Source organism: Canis lupus, chromosome 4, assembly GCF_048164855.1.
Source record: "Canis lupus baileyi chromosome 4, mCanLup2.hap1, whole genome shotgun sequence".
Taxonomy (NCBI): domain Eukaryota; kingdom Metazoa; phylum Chordata; class Mammalia; order Carnivora; family Canidae; genus Canis; species Canis lupus.
The window spans coordinates 10,867,567-10,886,383 of record NC_132841.1 but is presented as its reverse complement, the minus strand read 5'-3'; the positions used below and the strand labels follow the sequence as shown (position 1 = coordinate 10,886,383).

At 39.8% G+C, this 18,817-nt stretch overlaps 1 protein-coding gene across 9 annotated transcripts in view; it reads left to right on the top strand.

The window, feature by feature from the left end:
* RAB4A (RAB4A, member RAS oncogene family) overlaps positions 1–14,968 on the top strand; it is a 51,339-nt gene extending 36,371 nt beyond the window's left edge. For 6 of the 9 annotated variants that reach the window (XM_072823136.1, XM_072823139.1, XM_072823140.1 and 3 more), the window contains 5 exons: positions 456–518; positions 2,143–2,259; positions 3,488–3,583; positions 8,512–8,648; positions 13,252–14,968. In XM_072823136.1, the coding sequence (XP_072679237.1) occupies positions 506–518; positions 2,143–2,259; positions 3,488–3,583; positions 8,512–8,627 (342 nt within the window). In that variant the 5' untranslated portion in view covers positions 456–505 and the 3' untranslated portion in view covers positions 8,628–8,648; positions 13,252–14,968. Of the gene's footprint in view, positions 1–455; positions 519–2,104; positions 2,260–3,487; positions 3,584–8,511; positions 8,649–13,251 lie in introns of all 9 variants that reach the window. The other 3 variants (XM_072823134.1, XM_072823135.1, XM_072823133.1) reach the window with 1 other exon arrangement.
* The last annotated feature ends 3,849 nt before the right edge of the window (positions 14,969–18,817 follow it).

Genomic DNA, 18,817 nt, shown 5'->3' with positions numbered 1-18,817 from the left:
GTTGGAAGATGAGTGTATTCCCATCCAAGGGCATTCCTGTTCCCTGAGAAAGAGCAGGGGCAGTTCTGCAGGGGCATGGGGAAGGTCTGGAACCCCCAGAGGAAGCAGAGTGGGATTGCTAAATGCTTAGTGTCCATCTAGCTCTCTTAAGACACTTTACCCCTCTTTGTAAATTCAAGATAATCTTAAGTTCTGTGGGAGAGCTTCATTTACCTGCTAGAAAATGTCATACATGCCTCATGCCTCGGCCTAATGTCCCCACCTCCCCAGTGCTACCCAGTGTTTCTGTGACATGATTTCAGACAGAAGAGCCCCTCATACATATATTCCAATGTCTGATTCATTTCTGTTTTAAGCAATGCCTGTCCCCATGTCGAGATTTACAAAGTAGATGACGGTGCTCAGTAGTAAAGGATCTCAATTGGCTGAAAGTAAAAGCAGTGTAATTCTTTCAGGTCTGTGACGAGAAGTTACTACAGAGGTGCTGCAGGAGCTCTCCTCGTCTATGACATCACCAGGTAATATGAAGTCCCCCATGGAAGAAGCAGCTTGGGGCTGTGCCCACAGAGTCTGATCTTCCCAAGGCTCACCTACATGTGGTGTGTGTTTTGTGTGTCAGGCTAGGCAGTATGGCTGGGAATCTGGAATCCCCTCAGCCCTTTCATTTGGGGTCTGAGAGGAGTTCGAGCTAACCCCTAGTACTACTTAACTGTGTAAGGAAATCTGCTGGTGAGGCTTTAGATATATAAAGCATCCCTAGTGTTTCATTATTTTTTTTAGCATGATACTTTGACATGTTTCTCACGGTTCACAAAGTGAAAGTTTACATGTGATAAATTATTAGAAGTAATTGACATTGATGAAAGTTGAGGGCACAGGCTGTGGGCCTTGTTTGCCTAGGTTCAAACCTCAGTTCCAGATCACTAGCTGTGTGGTGTCCCCGGGCAACGTGCTCTAGCCATCTGGACTTTTGTTTCCTTATCTGTTACCTGGAATAATGATGATCGTGTTATACTCATGAGATTTTCTGGTTATTAAATTGGTTAATATAAAGCTCTTGGCACATCCTAAGAATCTGAGTGCACTCTTCTGTGTGTAGCTATCATCCACATATCAGGAATTAAATAAAAAACTTAGTTCCTTGGTCTCACTTGCCCCATCTTGAGCACTCAGCCACATGTGGTTGGTGGCTACTGTATTGGACACTATGGGTTACGGCACATTCTTGTCCTTGTGGAAGTCCCTCAGACAGCGCTGATCTCAGTGTTAAAATGTCATCTACACTCCACCATCTGGTGGCTCTCTCTGGGTTGGAAACTTGCAGAGCTGAGAGGGTGTTACTCTGTTGCTGCAACACACACCCAGTCTGCGTGTTCGGGATGAGGCACTGTGGCAAGAAGGTGTGCAGCTCCTGGCCCAGCCCTGCTGTACTTGCTCACAGTGTGAAAGGCTCAGCTTGTTAATGTATGAAGTCCTTAGGCTGTCTAAGCATACTGCAGAATACATATACTGAATGTATCAGAGCTGAAAACAGCAGATCTCAGAGTTGGTCCTCGAGTTAGATAGACCTGGTTAAGTCCTGCCTGGCTGTGCCACTGGCTGCTGGTATGGCTGGGCAACTTAATTAAACTCTCTGGGTTCAGGTTTCTCATGGAAAAGGGAGATAGATTCTGTGTCACAGAGTCCTTATAAAGAATGTGATAAATTCCTACAAAACAGAGTACCACCATATTGCACAGATCTGCTAAATGGCAACAGTTAGGTGTTAGATCTTGCTTACCCGTGTTGCACATAATTGAGCTAAGACTTAAGAGCTCAATAAATATTTGCAAAACAAATTAAGGAACTTCTGTTTCCTTTTGGCACCCCAATTGGGCAAAAACAAACAGCTAAATATCTGACTTGCTGTTTCATTTTTCTGTAAACAAAACCAACAAACCCTGTGGTATGGTGTAAACTGGGCATGCAAGTTACCTGAGTCACCCTAAAGGTTGTCGACGTTACCCTGACGTATGTAAAAGCAGTGTGAGTAGTGTGAATGACTGGAAAGAATTGCTAGTTTTATAAAATACATGTGCTATTTTCACAATCTTATATTACGCAGCCGAGAAACCTACAATGCGCTTACTAATTGGTTAACAGATGCCAGAATGCTAGCAAGTCAGAACATCGTGATCATCCTCTGTGGAAACAAGAAGGACCTGGACGCAGATCGTGAAGTTACTTTCTTAGAAGCCTCCAGATTTGCCCAAGAAAATGGCAAGTGATTTTTTACCTATTACTGCTTTTCAAATGGGCTGATTTGAGGATAATAACATTGCTTTGAGTTTATAACAGCTACTAGAATTTTAAGATTAAAACCATTTTTAAGAAATGTGAAATTTCCTGTTGTGTTGAATGCGATTAGACTTATTCAACATATTTTCACTATATTGCAGGCCACCTACCAAAGTTATTATGATGATAAAAGCAAATGTACCAATATCCTATAGTGACTTTTTGGTGTAGGGCCTTTGAATTACACAGGCTTTGATCTAAAGTGAAGTTTATAATAATAATTTTTAAAGGTCCTAATTGCATGATGTCCTGTCTTTTTTCTAATATAATATGGAGCTAAGTTGGTGAAATGTTAGATCTAAATAGAAGGGGAAAGCAGTGGAAGAAATACTGGGCTTATTGGTTTTATTTTACTTACATTAAATTTAAGTTATTTGATTATATGCCTTTGAAAATTCTCTGAATTTTCATATGGAATACCAGAGGATGACACATAAAATTAATGGTTGCTTATAGATAACAGAATGATCGGAATTCAGACATTTTAAACAATTTTAATTTTTAGAACCAGTCAAGAACTAAAATATCCTAGTATCAATTTTCATTTGGACTCTAGGACTACCAGATTATATTCTTACAAATTGACTGGTTTTATGCTAGGAAAATAAGCATGTGACAAAAACATAAGCCACTATGAATTTGTAAAGAAGCCATTTAGAAATACAGAAGCAAGGAGAGTCAGCCTTTCTGCTGGGTTATTAAGTACAGTGGTAGATAAGGAAAGTATTAATTCATAGAGGACCTCTTCACCATCAGAATGACAACCTGCAGTGTAGTCCCTCTCCTAAAATGATAAACTTGTCAGTTGTATTTGTGGTGACATGAAGAGTGGAAAATATTCATCTTGGATCGACAGCTGAGCTGCTTCAGGCAGCCTGCTTCCTTACCAGGATTTAATACCAGTACTTCCTTCCAATAGACTTAAGTGCCAGCACAAGATACCCATCACTTTTTAGAAAGGCTGAGAATTCTCCTAACAGTTAAAAAAATATACTGACATTTATTGATTCTGTATTTACAGAAATATGTGGTTTTTAAGTAATAAATTCCATTTTGCCTGCTATTTGAAGAGAATACTAAACAGGCTGTCAGTACTTCAGTTGTGATTATCTTCAACATGCCTTCACATTTTATTTGATGTCACTTTTAGAACTGATGTTTTTGGAAACAAGTGCACTAACGGGGGAGAATGTGGAAGAGGCCTTTGTACAATGTGCAAGAAAAATACTTAACAAAATTGAATCAGGTAAAAGGCTTTCCATTAATAAACTTTTCTTCAGCATATTTTACTCTCTAGCTAAGTATCACTTTTTAATTTTTTAGGAGTGATTTGGTCAAAGAGCATTTCTCTCTTCACCTGCCAACCTAAAATGGTCACTTATGGTTTTGAAGGTCTTATCTACATGGCAGAGGTGAAAGCCCACCCCTCCATGAGCCACTGGTGAAAGGATGGACAGACAGGGTTTCAGGGAGGGTATGCTTTTAGAACCATGGCCTTTCATGGATCCATCGCTTAGAGGAGGATGATTGGATCTTTGTCCACTCTCTGTCAGCAGCTTGCTAGCCCTGCTGGGCCAGTGGTTCTGTGGCCTGATGGGGACCTGCCTGTGTGACGTTAAGGAAATTATGGGTACATATGTGATGCTGGTACTTACAGCTTGGGCATCATGAAGAAATTATTTCTGAAGCCAGCTGAGCATGCCTCAGTAATAACCTGTCTTGTTATTATATTTGTTGCTTCAGTAAAAATAAATTTAAAATAACCCTAATCTAGACAGCTGACAGTACTATATAATTGTCATTTATTAAAGTTGAGTCTTCTTTAAATATTACCAAAATTATATGTGGACATTAACTTTGTTGTTGTTTAAAGGTATTTATTTATTTATTTACTTACTTACTTGCTTAATTATTTGAGATATACATTTATTTATTTACTTATTTGAGAGAGAGATAACAAGAGTAAGCACGAGCAGAGGGAAAGCAGGCTAGATCCCAGGACCCTGATCCCAGGACCCTGAGATCATGACGTGAGCTGATGGCAGATGCCACTGAGCCACCCAAGCTCCCTGGACATTCACTTTTTAATTGATGCACTTAAATATCTGAATATCTGTTCTTGTCAGGTGCTGGGATACAAAAATGATTTAATTGTAACCCTTGCCCTCAAGAAACTGTCTTTCATGGGAGACATCAAAAGATAATTATAATACGGTGTGGTAGATACAGTAATTGAGGGATCCCTGGGTGGCACAGTGGTTTAGCGCCTGCCTTTGGCCCAGGGTGCAACCCTGGAGACCAGGGATCGAGTCCCACGTTGGGCTCCCTGCATGGAGCCTGCTTCTCCCTCTGCCTGTGTCTCTGCCTCTCTCTCTCTCTCTGTGTCTATCATGAATAAATAAATAAATCTTAAAAAAAAAAAGATACAGTAATTGAGGGGGTCATTGGATCCTGGGTGACACAGAGAAGGGGAACCTGCCCAGCCAGGTCACAGAGGTAGTGTCAGGCAGAGTTCCAAGAGGAGGTGACAGCTGAACTCATCTTTGACAGTGTAAGGAAGAGTGAGCTGGCTGAGGGAGTGAGGAGGAGAGGGTAGTCCTCCAGAGGGGGGGGATAGCATGATTTGAGGCTGGCAGAAAATGACTGGAAAATTGAAATCACTAGAACAGAGAGACTACGGTGAGGGATGGCCGATGAGAAGGTTGGAGAGAAGCAGAAGCCAGGCTAGTGATCCTCATCAAGGATCTGGAACTTTATCTTGTGGGTTACTGAGTCTTAACCCTGGCTGTACACTAGAGTCTCCTGGGATGTATGAAAATTCAGATCCCAGCCCCCACCTCTCAAGATGCTGATTAATTGGGCTGAAGTATGGTCTAGGCATCAGCATTTCTAAAAGCCCTCTTCTGGGGGTTTAGCACCTGCCTGTGGCCCAGGGCATGATCCTGGAGTCCCCGGATCGAGTCCCATGTCGGGTTCCCTGCTTGGAGCCTGCTTCTCCCTCTGCCTGTGTCTCTGCCTCTCTCCGTGTGTGTCTCTCCTGAATAAATAAATAAAATCTTTAAAAATAAATAAATAAATAAATAATAAAAGCCCTCTTCTGTGACTGATTTTACTGTTAATCCAAGACTGAGAACCACTGCTGTAGAGGGCAGAAAGCTATTCAAGGATGGTAAGCAGTGACTGATATAGTCAGGTTGGAACTTGAGATAAATCATGTATGTTGGTGGCCATGTTGAAGACAGATTGAAAGAACCAAGACTGGAGACCAGGATGGCAATTAAGGCGTTTTTTAATAATCCAAGTAAAAGACTGATTAGAGCTTTAAGGAGGATGTGAATTAGAGATGAAAAGATACAGATAAGTCTAAGAAATATTTTGGTAGTAGCATCATATAACTCATATGCTAAATAGTAGGGCAGAGCAGTTGGTTTTGAGATGGGAAGTGGTAAGGAGGTGGGGTCAGGAAGGCATGAGGAACCATGGGTAGCTAGATGTCACACTAGGGTAATTCGGTAAAGAAATGTCATTGAACCAGAGGATAAGTAGGTTCAAGGGAATATGGATGTTTCTGTTTTGGATGTGTTCCCTTTGCAGTACCACTGGCACAAGCCCATGGAATTATTTCCTAAGTTCTGGGGAGAAGTCTGGACTGGTGGAACACATTGGGAGCCATCAGGATATAGGAGTAGTTGAAACTATGGAAGAAATATGATAATCTGAGAGCAGGTAAAAGTGAGAAAAACAGTGATCAAAGTGGAATCTTGGAGACAGAGTGAGAAGAAGAGGAACCTACAAAAGAGAAAGAGAAGGAAATTATTAGAGATGTATGGAAAGAGCCAGGGGAAAGTGGGCATCATTTCAGCCAAAATGATGAGTCAAAGACTTGTTCACTATCAGCGCAATAGAGAACAGTCTCCTCAGCTAAGAACTACGCTAAAAAAAATACCCACTGGGGTGGGTAAATAGGAAGTCATTGGGTGTCTTTATCAAGAACAGCTCCAGTAGGGCAGCCCCGGTGGCTCAGTGGTTTAGCGCCGCCTTCAGCCCAGGGTGTGATCCTGGAGACCCCAGATCGAGTCCCACATCAGGCTCCCTGCATGGAGCCTGCTTCTCCCTCTGCCTCTGCCTGTATCTGTGCCTCTCTCTCTCTGTGTGTGTCTCTCATAAATAAATAAAATATTTAAAAAAAAAAAAAGAACAGCTCCAGTAGAATTATGAAAATAGAAGGCAGCAAGTGAGGAATGAAAAGGAGGTGAGAAAGCAGAGTTGAGTGTTGACTCCTCTCTTGAGAAGGAAAGTGCTGGTAGTGTAGGGTATAAAGGGTTAATTTAAAGAGGTTTTGGTGGGGCACCTGGGTGGCTCAGTGGTTGAGTGTCTGCCTTTGGTTCAGATCCTCAGATTATGATCCTCAGGGTCCTCTGATCCAGTCTCACATCGGGCTCCCCAGGGGGAGCCTGCTTCTCCCTCTACCTATGTCTCTGCCTCTCTCTCTCTGTCTGTTATGAATAAATAAATAAAATCCTAAAAAAAATAAAGACGTTTTGGTGATGGAAGAAATGTTAGCATGTATGAATGCTGAGAGATAAAACAAGGTGGAAGGGGAAGGAGAAGAGGGTGGAGAGGAGATCACAGAGACACTAGGGTGCTGGGTGAGGTGCAGGGAGAGAGGGTTAGGAACCCAGATGGAAAACAGAGACAGTTCATCCTGGATTTTATTGGTCTGAAAACAAAAAAAAATTTTTTTACTAAATTTGGTACAAAATTGTTATTAATTTTTATGCTTATTATTAATCTTGGCATGAAGTTTTATTTAATTACCTTGCTACCTTAATATTGCATCCATGGATATAGTACATATAAATTGACTCATAATGAAACTTGCAAGATATATTTCTTTTGAGATGATCAAAATCATAATTACATCTAAGTTAAGTTGAAGTATTTCAGCAGTACTTTAAATTTTCTGAATAAGCTGCACATTCATATGATTCAAAAACCATTATTTCCTCTTTTTTTTTTTAAAGATTTATTTATTAAAGAGAGAGAGAATGAGAGAGTGTGTATGCATGTGAGCAAAGGAAAAGGCAGAGAGAGAGGGAAAAGGAGAGAAGCAGACTGCTCACTGAGAGTGGAGCCCGATGCGGGGGTCAGTCTCACCACCCTGAGATCATGACCTGAGCCAAAAATCAAGAGTCAGTCGGTTAACCAACTGGGCCACCCAGGCACCCCTCCTCCTCTCATTTTTTTGCACAAAAGTTAGCATGCTATAAATTCTACTGTACCTTGCTTTTATACCTACTGGGTCTACAGATCATTACACATCAACATATAGAGACTTCCATATACATATGTATACATATGTACATACATATACATGTGTACGTTTGTATAGTTAATATTCTGTTATTTATATTGCCATAATTTATTTAACCAGTCTATGTGTGAAGTGTATGTACAGGATAAGTTACCAAAAGTGGAATTGCTAGGTTAAAGAACATAAGCATTTAGAATTTAGGTAAAGGCTGTCAAATTCCTTCTATTTTGGTTGTAGCAATTTATAATCCCACTATAATGAATAAAAGGGGTTATTTCACTGAAGCCATGCCCACAGGGTATCATACCAGTCTGAGTAGGTAGGAAATGGTGTCTTTGTAGTTTAATTTTATTAATTTATCTTTGTATACATAATATATTCATATAATCCCAAATTAAAAAAATATAAAAGCAGATATAGTAAAAGTCTCCCTCCATTACCTATCTCCTGGCCCCAACCCATCTAAAACTCCTTTTTGAAGTCAACTGTTATTCTCACTTTTTTATGTCTCCTTCCAAAGATGTTCTTATGCCCATATAAGAAAACCTATGTATATATTTTTTCCTCTTTATTCAAAACATTTTTTATACACATGTACCACACTTTGCTTTTTTCACTTAATATATTTTTGGGATCACAGAAACATAAAAACTTTTTTAAGGGGAATCCCTGAGTGGCTGCGGTTTAGCGCCTGTCAGCCGGCGTGATCCTAGAGCCCTGGGATCGAGTCCCACATCAGGCTCCCTGCATGGAGCCTGCTTCTCCCTCTGCCTGTGTCTCTGCCTCTCTTTCTCTCTATGTCTTTCATGAATAAATTAATAAAATCTTTAAATATATATATATATTTGCTTGGTCCTCAGGTGAGCTGGACCCAGAAAGAATGGGCTCTGGTATTCAGTATGGAGATGCTGCCTTGAGACAGTTACGGTCACCACGTCGTGCACAGGCCCCAAGTGCTCAGGAATGTGGTTGTTAGAAGCAGGATGAGAGTATACAGGTAGGTGCTCTTATCATAGCATCTTTGCTGGCTCTCTTACCCTAAACTATGTTCATTACTCAGTATTTCTACACATGCTTAATGTAAAGCTGTTAGTGCTTTTTGTAGCTACATTATGAAACCCAGAGGTGATTGTATAATTAAAAGTCAGATATTTTCAACAACAGTGGAATACCCATTCTTCTCAAGCTCACATGGAACATTCACCAAGATATACCACATTCTGGGCTATAAAACACACTTTAACAAATTTAAAAGAATAGAAATCATACAATGTCTTCTCTTAGACCACAATGGAATTAAACTAGAAGTCAGTAACAGAAAGATAACTGGAAAATCCAAAATATGTGGAAGTTAAACAACATCCTATAAATAAGTCATGGGTCAAAGAAGAAATCTCAAGAGGAACTTAAAAACATTTTGAACTAAATGAAAATCAAAACACAACATACCAAAATGTGGGGGGATGCCCCACATTCTCGGTGCTTAGAGGACAATGTATAATGTTGAATGCATACTTAGAAAAGAAGAAAGCAGGGAACCCTGGGTGGCTCAGCAGTTTAGCGCCTGCCTTTGGCCCAGGGCGTGATCCTGGAGTCCCGGGGTCGAGTCCCACGTCGGGCTCCCTGCATGGAGCCTGCCTCTTCCTTTGCCTGTGTCTCTGCCTTTCTCCTCTCTGTGTGTCTCATGAATGAATAAATAAAATCTTTAAAAAAAAAAAAAAGAAGAAGAAGAAGAAAGCTCTAAAATCAGTTATCTAAGTGTCCATCATACGCTATTATAAAAAGAAGAGCAAATTAAATTCAAAGTAGGCAGAAGAAAAAACAAAAAATACAGCAGAAATTAATGAAATTAAAACCAGAAAATCAACAGAGAAAAATCAATAAAATCAAAGCTGATATTTTGAAAAGATCAATAAAACCAATAAGCCTGTAACCAGGCTAATTAAGAAAAAGGGGAAACATAAATTACTATTATCAGAAATGAAAGAAGGTACATCACTGTAGATCCTACGGACTTTAAAAGATTAATAAAGGAACACTATGAATAATTCTATGCCCCCAAATTTAATAACATAGATGAGAAACAGACAAATTCTTTGAAAGACATGATTTGCCAAAATTCAAGAAAAAATAGACAATTTGAAGAGGTCTACATCTATTAAAGAAATTGAACCAATAATTAACAATCTTCCAAAACAAAGTACTGGGCCCACATGGGTTCCCTGGTGAATTCTACCAAACATCTAAGGAAGAAATTACACCATTTCTCTACAATCTCTTTCACAGGAGAGAAGCAGATTGAATTCTTCCTACCTCATTCTATGAAGCCAGCATTACCCTAATTCCAAAACCAGACAAAGACATTGCAAGAAAACTACAGACCAATATCTCATGAATATAGATGCAAAAATCCTCAATAAAATACTAGCAAATCAAATCCAGCAATGTACAAAAAGAATTATAAACCACTTTCAAGTGGGATTTATCCCAGGTTTGCAAGGCTAGTTCAACATTCCAAAATCAGTTAGTGTAATCCATCACAGCAATGGGCTAAAGAAGAAAAATCATATGGTTCTATCAAGAGAAAAACCATTTGACAAAATCCAACACCCATTCATGATGAAAATTCTCAGTAAACTAGGACTAGAGGGGAATTTCCTCAGCTTGGTAAAGATCATCTACAGAAAACTACCACTAACATCTTCAGACTTGAAGCTTTCTTGCTAATAGAAGAAGTGGGGTGAGGATATCCCCTCTCACCACCCCTTTTCAATATCATACTGGAAGTTCTAGCTAATGCAGTAAGATAAGAAAAGGAAATAAAAGGTATACAGATAGGGAAGGAAGAAATTAACTGTCTTTGTTCACAGTCGGCATGGTTCTCTACGTAGAAAGTCTCAAAGAATCCACAAACTCCTCCCTAAGCAATCATACAGCAAGATTATATATAGCAGGATATAGGTTGGTATACAAAGTCAATCACTTTTCTATATACCAGCAATGAACAAGTGCAGTTTGAAATTAAAAACACAATACTGTTTACATTGGCATTCAAAAAAATTTTAGGGGGCAGCCCCGGTGGCGCAGCGGTTTAGCGCCGCCTGCAGCCTAGGGTGTGATCCTGGAGACTCTGGATCAAGTCCCATGTCAGGCTCTCTGCATCGTGCCTGCTTCTCCCTCTGGCTGTGTCTCTGCCTCTCTCTCTCTCTCTCTCTGTGTCTCTATGAATAAATAAATTAAAAATCTTTAAAAAAAATTTAGGTATAATTCTGACAAAATTGTACAAGATCTATATGAGGAAAACCAAACTGATTCTAAAGTTTATATGGAGTGGCAAAAGGATTGAAGGATTGAAGAAGAACAGGATTGAAGAAGAACAAAATTGGAGGACTGTGGCTGCTGGACTTCCAAGACACCATATAGCTATGGTAGTCAAGACAGTTTGGTAGAGACAAACGAAGAAACAAATATATCAGTAGAACAGAATAGAGAGCCCAGAAATACATTCATAAATATAGTCAACTGATCTTTGCATAAGGAGCAGAGATGAGGCAATGGAGCAAAGATAGTCCTTTCAACAAAAGGTGCTAGAACAACTGTGCAATCCGCATTAAAAAAAAAAATCTAGACACATACCTTATACCCTTCATAAATATTAACTCAAAATGGATCATAGACCCAGATGTAAAACCTAGATGACCTTGGGTATAATGATACAACATGGAAGGCACAATCCACTAAAAACATAATTGATAAGCTAGACTCCATTATAAAACTTCTGCTCGAGGAAAGACAACAAGATAGAGAAGACAAGCCACAAAATGGGAGAAAATATTTCTAAAAGATACCAAATGAAGGGTTGTTATTCAACTATATAAAGAACCCTTAAAATTTAACAATAAGAAAATAACTCAATTTAAAAATGGGCCAAAGACTATAACAGACACCTCACCAAAGAAGGCATACTAACTATAGATGGCAGTAAGTATGTGAAAAGATACTCCACATCGTATGTTGACAGGAAAATCCAAATTAAAGCAACAATGAGGTACCACTACAACATACTTATTAGAATAGGCACAATACAAGACACTGACAACACCAAATGTGAGCAAGAATGTGGAGCAGTAGGAACTGTCATTGATTGCTGGTGGGAATGCAAAAATGGTACAGCCACTTTGGAAGACAGTGTGGCAGCTTCTTACAAAACTAAACATGCTCTGTAAATATGATCCAGCAGTCTCACTCCTTGGTATTTATCCAAGGGAGTTGGAAACAAAAGTCTGGGTGCCTGGCTGGCTGGTAGAACGTGTGCCTCTTACTCTCAGGGTCATGAGTTCAAGCCCCACATTGGGCATGGAGTCTATGCAAAAAGAAAAAAAAGAAAACATAAAAATCTGCACATGGATGTTTATAGCAGCTTTATTCATAATTGCTCAAAATTGGAAGCAAGTAAGATGGCCTTTAGCAAATGGATAACAAAACTGTACATCCAAGCAATGGATTATTCAGTGCTGAAAAGATATGAGCTATCAAGCCATGAAAAAGCAGAGAGGAATTGAACTTTCAATGCATATTACTAAATGAATGATGCCAATCTGAAGAAAAGGCGATATGCTGTATGATTCCAACAATATGACACTCTGGAAAGGCAAAACGAGGACAATAAAAAAAAGAAACCCCCTGGTGGTCAGGGGTTGGGGATGGGAAGGATGAATAGGCAGAGCATGGAGGATATTTGGGGCAGTGAAAGTACTCTATAATACCATAATGGTGGATATATGTCATTATATATTTGTCCAATGTATGGCATCAGGAGTGAACCACGATGTAAATAACAGTCTTTGGGTAATGATGGTGATGTGTCATTGTAGCTTCATCAGATGTACCTCTCTGGTCCCAGGTGTTGATAATGGGGGAGGCTCTGCATGTGTGAAGGCAGGAGCATATGGCAAATCTAGGGACTTTTCCCTCACCTGTGCTATGAACCTAAAATTGCTCAAAAAAATAAAAATAAAATCTTAATAAGAAAAAAGTCTTAAAGCAACATCACAAAGAGTTTGGGCTATTAAGCCAACATAAGAATTTAAACAGAATAAACATATAATTTGAATAAGAAGAAGGCAAGAGGAGGAAAGGAGTAAAGAACAGATCAAATAGGAAATGGTAGATTAAACCGATTAAAAAAGATGTTCTGCTTGAAAGAATTTAAACTTTATAGGAAATCCTTGGGTTCTTGGGTTCTTGGTCAGAAAGAGAGAAGAGTGGTAGGTGATGAGAGTAATTGGGTTAGAGATTTTTCTGCTTTTGTATCCATAAGGAGACTTTTTTGTGGTAAATTGAAGTCTAAATATGTCTGTTGCTAAAATAGAAGGCTTATTTATAAAATTTGCAAATGGAGAGTTTACCTTTCTAATAAAGCTTTTGTTTTTTTCATTTACCACAGTGGACTTTTTTATGTACCTACCACATTATCTAACAGGGGTAGGTAAGTTTAAGTAAAGTTGGAAGATACATTCACTAAGTCCCTATGGAACTTTGAGCTGTATTTGTACATTTATAGTTCTGCATATTTCTAAATTGTTCTTAATATTTTTTAGGTGTTCATACAGTGGTATTTGGGACAATTGTTGGAGCTTGAAGAAGAAGTTTTTTTACCACCATCTTTTTCTACTTTATACAGAAGTAGATATTTGTGTGAAGAAAAATAATTTGGGGTGTTACACAAGCTAGTAGATGTGGCACAGCAAATCATATAACAATAAATCTCGTTAAATGGACAGTACCATTAGATGTATACATGTATGTAAAAATTTTCTGTTCCATATTTCCCTTTCACTTTTGGTTTAAATCCTGACTGTGTGCTGTATATATACTCTTGCTCAATACGTCTCCACAGCATGGTATCTGATGTAGGATATGATAGAATGTTGCTCTAAATGCAGTCTAAAATTTTATTTTTTTTAATCATATGAACTGAAATCTGTTAATGGTGAGGTGTACTTTGATCATCATGTCAGGTATATTGCACAGTTGGTTATATTTATGACCTGATATTCAAAGACTGGCATTGATGGCCAGTGCAGTGCTTATTTAATTCCGTCTACCACAGTCCACACAGTGTTTACATAATCCACCCTTGAAATACTAGATCAGTAGTTACTCGTGTATGGAAATAAAATGAAAAGTAAAGCTTTTCCATGAACTTTACACTGTCCAGCACTCTGTTGATTTTAAAGTATCTTCACCCAGACCAATTCAGGAAACATAGCCTGAGTACCTGCTGTGTTTTAGGCACTGTGATCAGCACCAAGGATTCTGTTATCTTTACCCAAACTTACTACTAAGGAATTGATTCTGCTTTCAGCTGTCTGTAAATGCAATGAACCGTGTAATTTGGAGCTGCTCACCTGTTGCTGGTTTGCTGCTCTATCTGGTCTCCCTGTTGGAAAACTTGTTTGTTACTGTGCTTTTCCTGGGATTCAGTGTATGATGTCATTGCTTCTTTTTTAAGTCTTTTATTATGTTTTCATTTTAAGGAAGCCCACTAAATGAAGTTAATATTAAAGGAATACCACTCATTAAGAAATTTCTGTATAGCTTTCGCTGAATACTTAAATGCCTTACTACAGTTATCAAGTTGACATGTTTTTAATTCACCTAAGGTATATTGAAGTATAATATATATTGTATTACAAAGACTTGTTCTAATATTTTAAAATGTTGATGCAAAAAACATGTAATAGAACTTTTCTTTAAAGTTGAAATACAGTATTATTTAAGGCTAAATGGTTAAAAAGCATTCTTCACCATCTGTATGTTCTTTCACTGTGACTTTTAGCTGCAGACTGATTGGTAGATTTCATTGCCTTTCAGTTAGAAGCTGCCCACTGCTTTCGTTGTTTTAGTTATCAACAGAGCACAGTGGCGCTACAAACTCTGGAAAGTGACTTGGATAAAAATATCAGTATGTATCTGTTTTAGGTATTTTTAATTTTGCTTTTTTTAATGCTTTGGATATCTTCTTTTGAAAAGTCAGAATATGAAGGAAATACTCAGACTGAACTACTTCTTGGACCTCACTGGAAGAACGTTCGATTCAATGTCTCATTTATGGTAGTTTTGCAGACTGCTCATTTTTGAACAGCTTTTTGCATGGGATAGAAGCATGTCTATTCTACCACAGTGGATTATTCAAAAGCAAGAATTTTTAAAATAAGATGTTAAGTTGGTTTATAAATGAGCCTATTAATTAAACCACAGGTACTGCATATAATTCCACATCTTTTGACCAATAAAAGTTGCTGGAGAACCAAACTATGGTGGTTCTTAATAAAGGCCTTTAGGAGAAATGAAGGAGGATAATTTAGTATTGGTCAGTGGAGTGTTTTCCAACACCCTCAACCAATTCTCTGAGTCTCTAGAGATGCTAGCGAGGTGGCCTACAATTCAATTCTGACATTTTCTACCTGGAGATAGTATCAGATTCCGCAGGTTACAGGCTTTGTCTGCCCTGCCCCTTAACACACATACACACTTCAGGCGTCAGTAACAAGCAAGTTACCTGTGCTTCTGACCAGCCAGCTAGAAATCTGAGGTTCCCAGGAATTTAGCTCTGTGCCAGGGATCAGGGACAAAAAACCAAGTATATGTTATTATATCATACTCCAGTAAATGTTATGCATACATTTTCCACAACTTACTAAGTTTTCAGGATGTTCTTAATTCACATTTCTAGAAAAGTATTTTTTCAGTCTTCCTGGAAAAATATTCTAAACTCCATTTAGACTTGAAGTTGTTTATTCTTTTACAAGTCCAGTATTTAGTGAAAATAAGAATGTCACATCAGTCATGGTTTTATTGAAAATCTGTTTTTTGTGACTTATGTAAGAGTTTTTGAAATCTTAAGGAACATTGATTCCTAGCAGATCAGTATTATTCGGAGTGATGAAGAATCTGATGTTAAAATTAGAAATTTAAATCATTAGCAATTCATACTGCAACATAGTAGGTGGTTCTTCATTCTCTGTCAAATTTATCCTTTTGTTTTTCTTTTTTTGGAAGGGAGATTTAGAGGGACTTTAAAACACCTGTGAATTCTTAGTAATTTTTTTGTGTGCCAGTTGTAAAGTGAACCTCTTTCCTAATTATTCTACCTGTTCATATACAAATAATCGGAGTTTGTCCTAGTTGTTGCTTGGTTACTTCCCAATTGCATTAAATTCTTCAAGGAGTTGTTTTTAGACCTTTAAACGGATTTGAGAACACCCAACAGATTCAGGAAGACCCATTGCTGAGTGTTAGCCATCACCCTATCGAGTTAGAAAATACTGCTTACTGTGAGAAGGCAGTAGTGGGATCTGGCCATCTGTGTGTGTGTCTTCGTTTGCTCTACCTTTGCCCCATTTTTCAATTCTGTGGCATTTGGAAACCTCCAAGGCATCTGTCCTTGCACCCAAAACTATCTGGTATGCATCTCTGAAAATAATTTGTTTTTAATTTTATATAATCACCATACCATTGGGAACTTCTTAAAAGATACTGATACAAAGCCAAGAATGGTGGTTTCTCTTATCTTGGAGTTACATAAAGTTTTCAAGCATATAACGAGAAAGCAAAGTGTACATCTTAAAAAAAACCAAACAAACAAAAAAACAAAGTGTACATCTTTCATACAGTATTTTCGGGGCATGTGGCTAATTGTACCAGAAGTGCTGTCCGTGGTGCAAGGGACACTCGTGCCTGCGGCAGGAACACCCTGGCAGCCAGCCTGCTACCCATGGCCAGCACAGCATCAGAGCGGTTGGTAAATGTTGGTTGGTAAATATTTTCAGTATCACCTCTGCCAGTGTAGTAACAAGAAGCATACTTCATTTAAATCCTCTCAATGTGTTTGTATCACATTATGAAGAATGTATTTAACTTTGACTTACGCTAACCAAGTATGAGGTGGGTTGAGCCATGTCATAAACTTGCAGTAATCTCAGCTGCTTCTGCTAGAAGACCTCGTCCTTAGACCTCTGTGGGGAACTGAATGAAAAGATAAGCCGCTGCTCTGACAACTTCTTTCTCTAACTTCTGGGCGACATAGATAAGTTTCATTTTAAAGAAAACTAGTGTTAAGTAAACAAATTTGCATTCCAAAATATCATGGAGATAATTGTGTTCACTAAATATTTAAGGACCTAGCTAACTATGTGTGAAAGTAGGATGCTGATTTCTGTAGGCTGAGGGGCGGGGCGGGGGGGGCTCCAATAATTTTGCATTGAGTTTTCTCTTTTTTTGTAATATAAGTAATTCAGAGTAAGTCTCCCACATTATTCCCTTTTCCAGAAAAGTCATCATATTCATTTCCATGGCCATAAGTGTATATTACATACCCCATAGTACATAGTATACCCATTTCCAGGGGAGAGTGATGCTCTGATAAGACACTCGTGCTTCTCTGAATGTCCCCCTGCTTTCTTTCCCATTGCCTCTGTGGCTTTGTGTGGACTGTGTGTTCTCCTCATTTGTAATACACCCCACCTGCTCTCCCAGGCTGTCAGGCTGCAGCCCTGCTGTCTTGTGGTGTTGCACTGTAGAATTTCTCTGCTGGGAGCCTTCTCTGAGCCCCTTCCCACCCCTGGACATAGGCCCACACATTCTGCTCTTGTCATTCTCCTAACTTTTGATATTGTCACGTTTATCTGTATGTTATCCGTATTTGTCTTCACTCATGGGCTGAGACCTCCCTAGGACAGGCTGCCTTTTGTACACCCAATGCCCAGTACATAGGAGTACCTGTGGAAAGGACAGATGAGGTGTCAGTTCTGTCCCCAATGCTTTCTAACATAGTCAGATGTTCAGTCTATGCACTGCAAGATCCCTTTTTGCAAAATCCCTGAAAGATGGTCATATGATCCTGCTAAATCCCTTCCTGTCTGGGAGGGAGACAGGGCTCTAACTCCTAGAGCCCTTTTCCAGATGACATCACCAAGATGGTAAAGTAGAAGGTCCCAGCCTCTGCCCCCCCACCCCCAACTCCCCACACAGATCAGCTTGGACAACATCAGACAGCTGTCTGCTAAATCAGCTCCAAGACAGCTCAGGAGTCCACTGAAGATCTTCAACACAATGAGACAAAAAACCTGAGAATAACCACAAATAAAGGGAAGGAAAAACAGCTTCATCCTGCCTGTGTTCTCTCATCTTGCAGACCAGCATTGCTCAGCACCGAGAGAACTCCCTGGCTACAAAGAGTTTTCAGCACCAGGGAAAGGAGAGTCGGGGGAGCAGCCAGTCTCCCTAACCTTTTGGGGCATCACACAAAGGACCCACTTCAGTTTTACACCACTTAGAGGCTTGCAATGCTGAGACCTATGCATCTCTGAAAATGATTTGTTTTTAATTTTATATAATCACCATACCATTGGGAACTTGGTATGACTAAGAACAAGGAAGAGGGCCAAGGGCTAACAGCAGCTACTCTGCAAGAGCAACCATGGTGGCCAGTGACCTGCTCTGCAGAGGACCCCACACCTTTCACCACTGAAGAAATAAACAGCCGGTACACCATGTGGATCCCCTGCAGATTTATTTTTTATTTATTTTATTTTTTTTTTTAATTTATGATAGTCACAGAGAGAGAGAGAGGCAGAGACACAGGCAGAGGGAGAAGCAGGCTCCATGCACCGGGAGCCCGATGTGGGACTCCATCCCGGGTCTCCAGGATTGCGCCCTGGGCCAAAGGCAGGTGCCAAACCGCTGCGCCACCCAGGGATCCCCCCTGCAGATTTCATTCCTTTTTTGCCCCACCACCAAGTCTGAGTCCCTTTCTGCTCCCTCCCAGTGCCCCTGCGGGAGCCTGAGATCTGCATTGGCAGCTCACCCAGGCTTCTGCAGCTGTACAAGTGCAGGATGCCAGCCTGGGACAGCCCCCCCACACACACACCCCATACCTGACCCCCCAATGCCACATGCACACTCGCCCCTCCAGCTGTGCCCTTGCAAGCCACCAGCCTGACTCTAATCCCTGGTCAGTCCTGCAATCATAGAAGTGCACGCCAACAGCCAGGGTCCCCCAGCTGCTTGCTTGTGAGCCTGCAGCTGGCTCCAGCGCTAGTTGCTTCCTCTGGCCCCAGCCCCTGTGGCTGGCTTCCACAGCCAGGTATGTGCACAGCCACC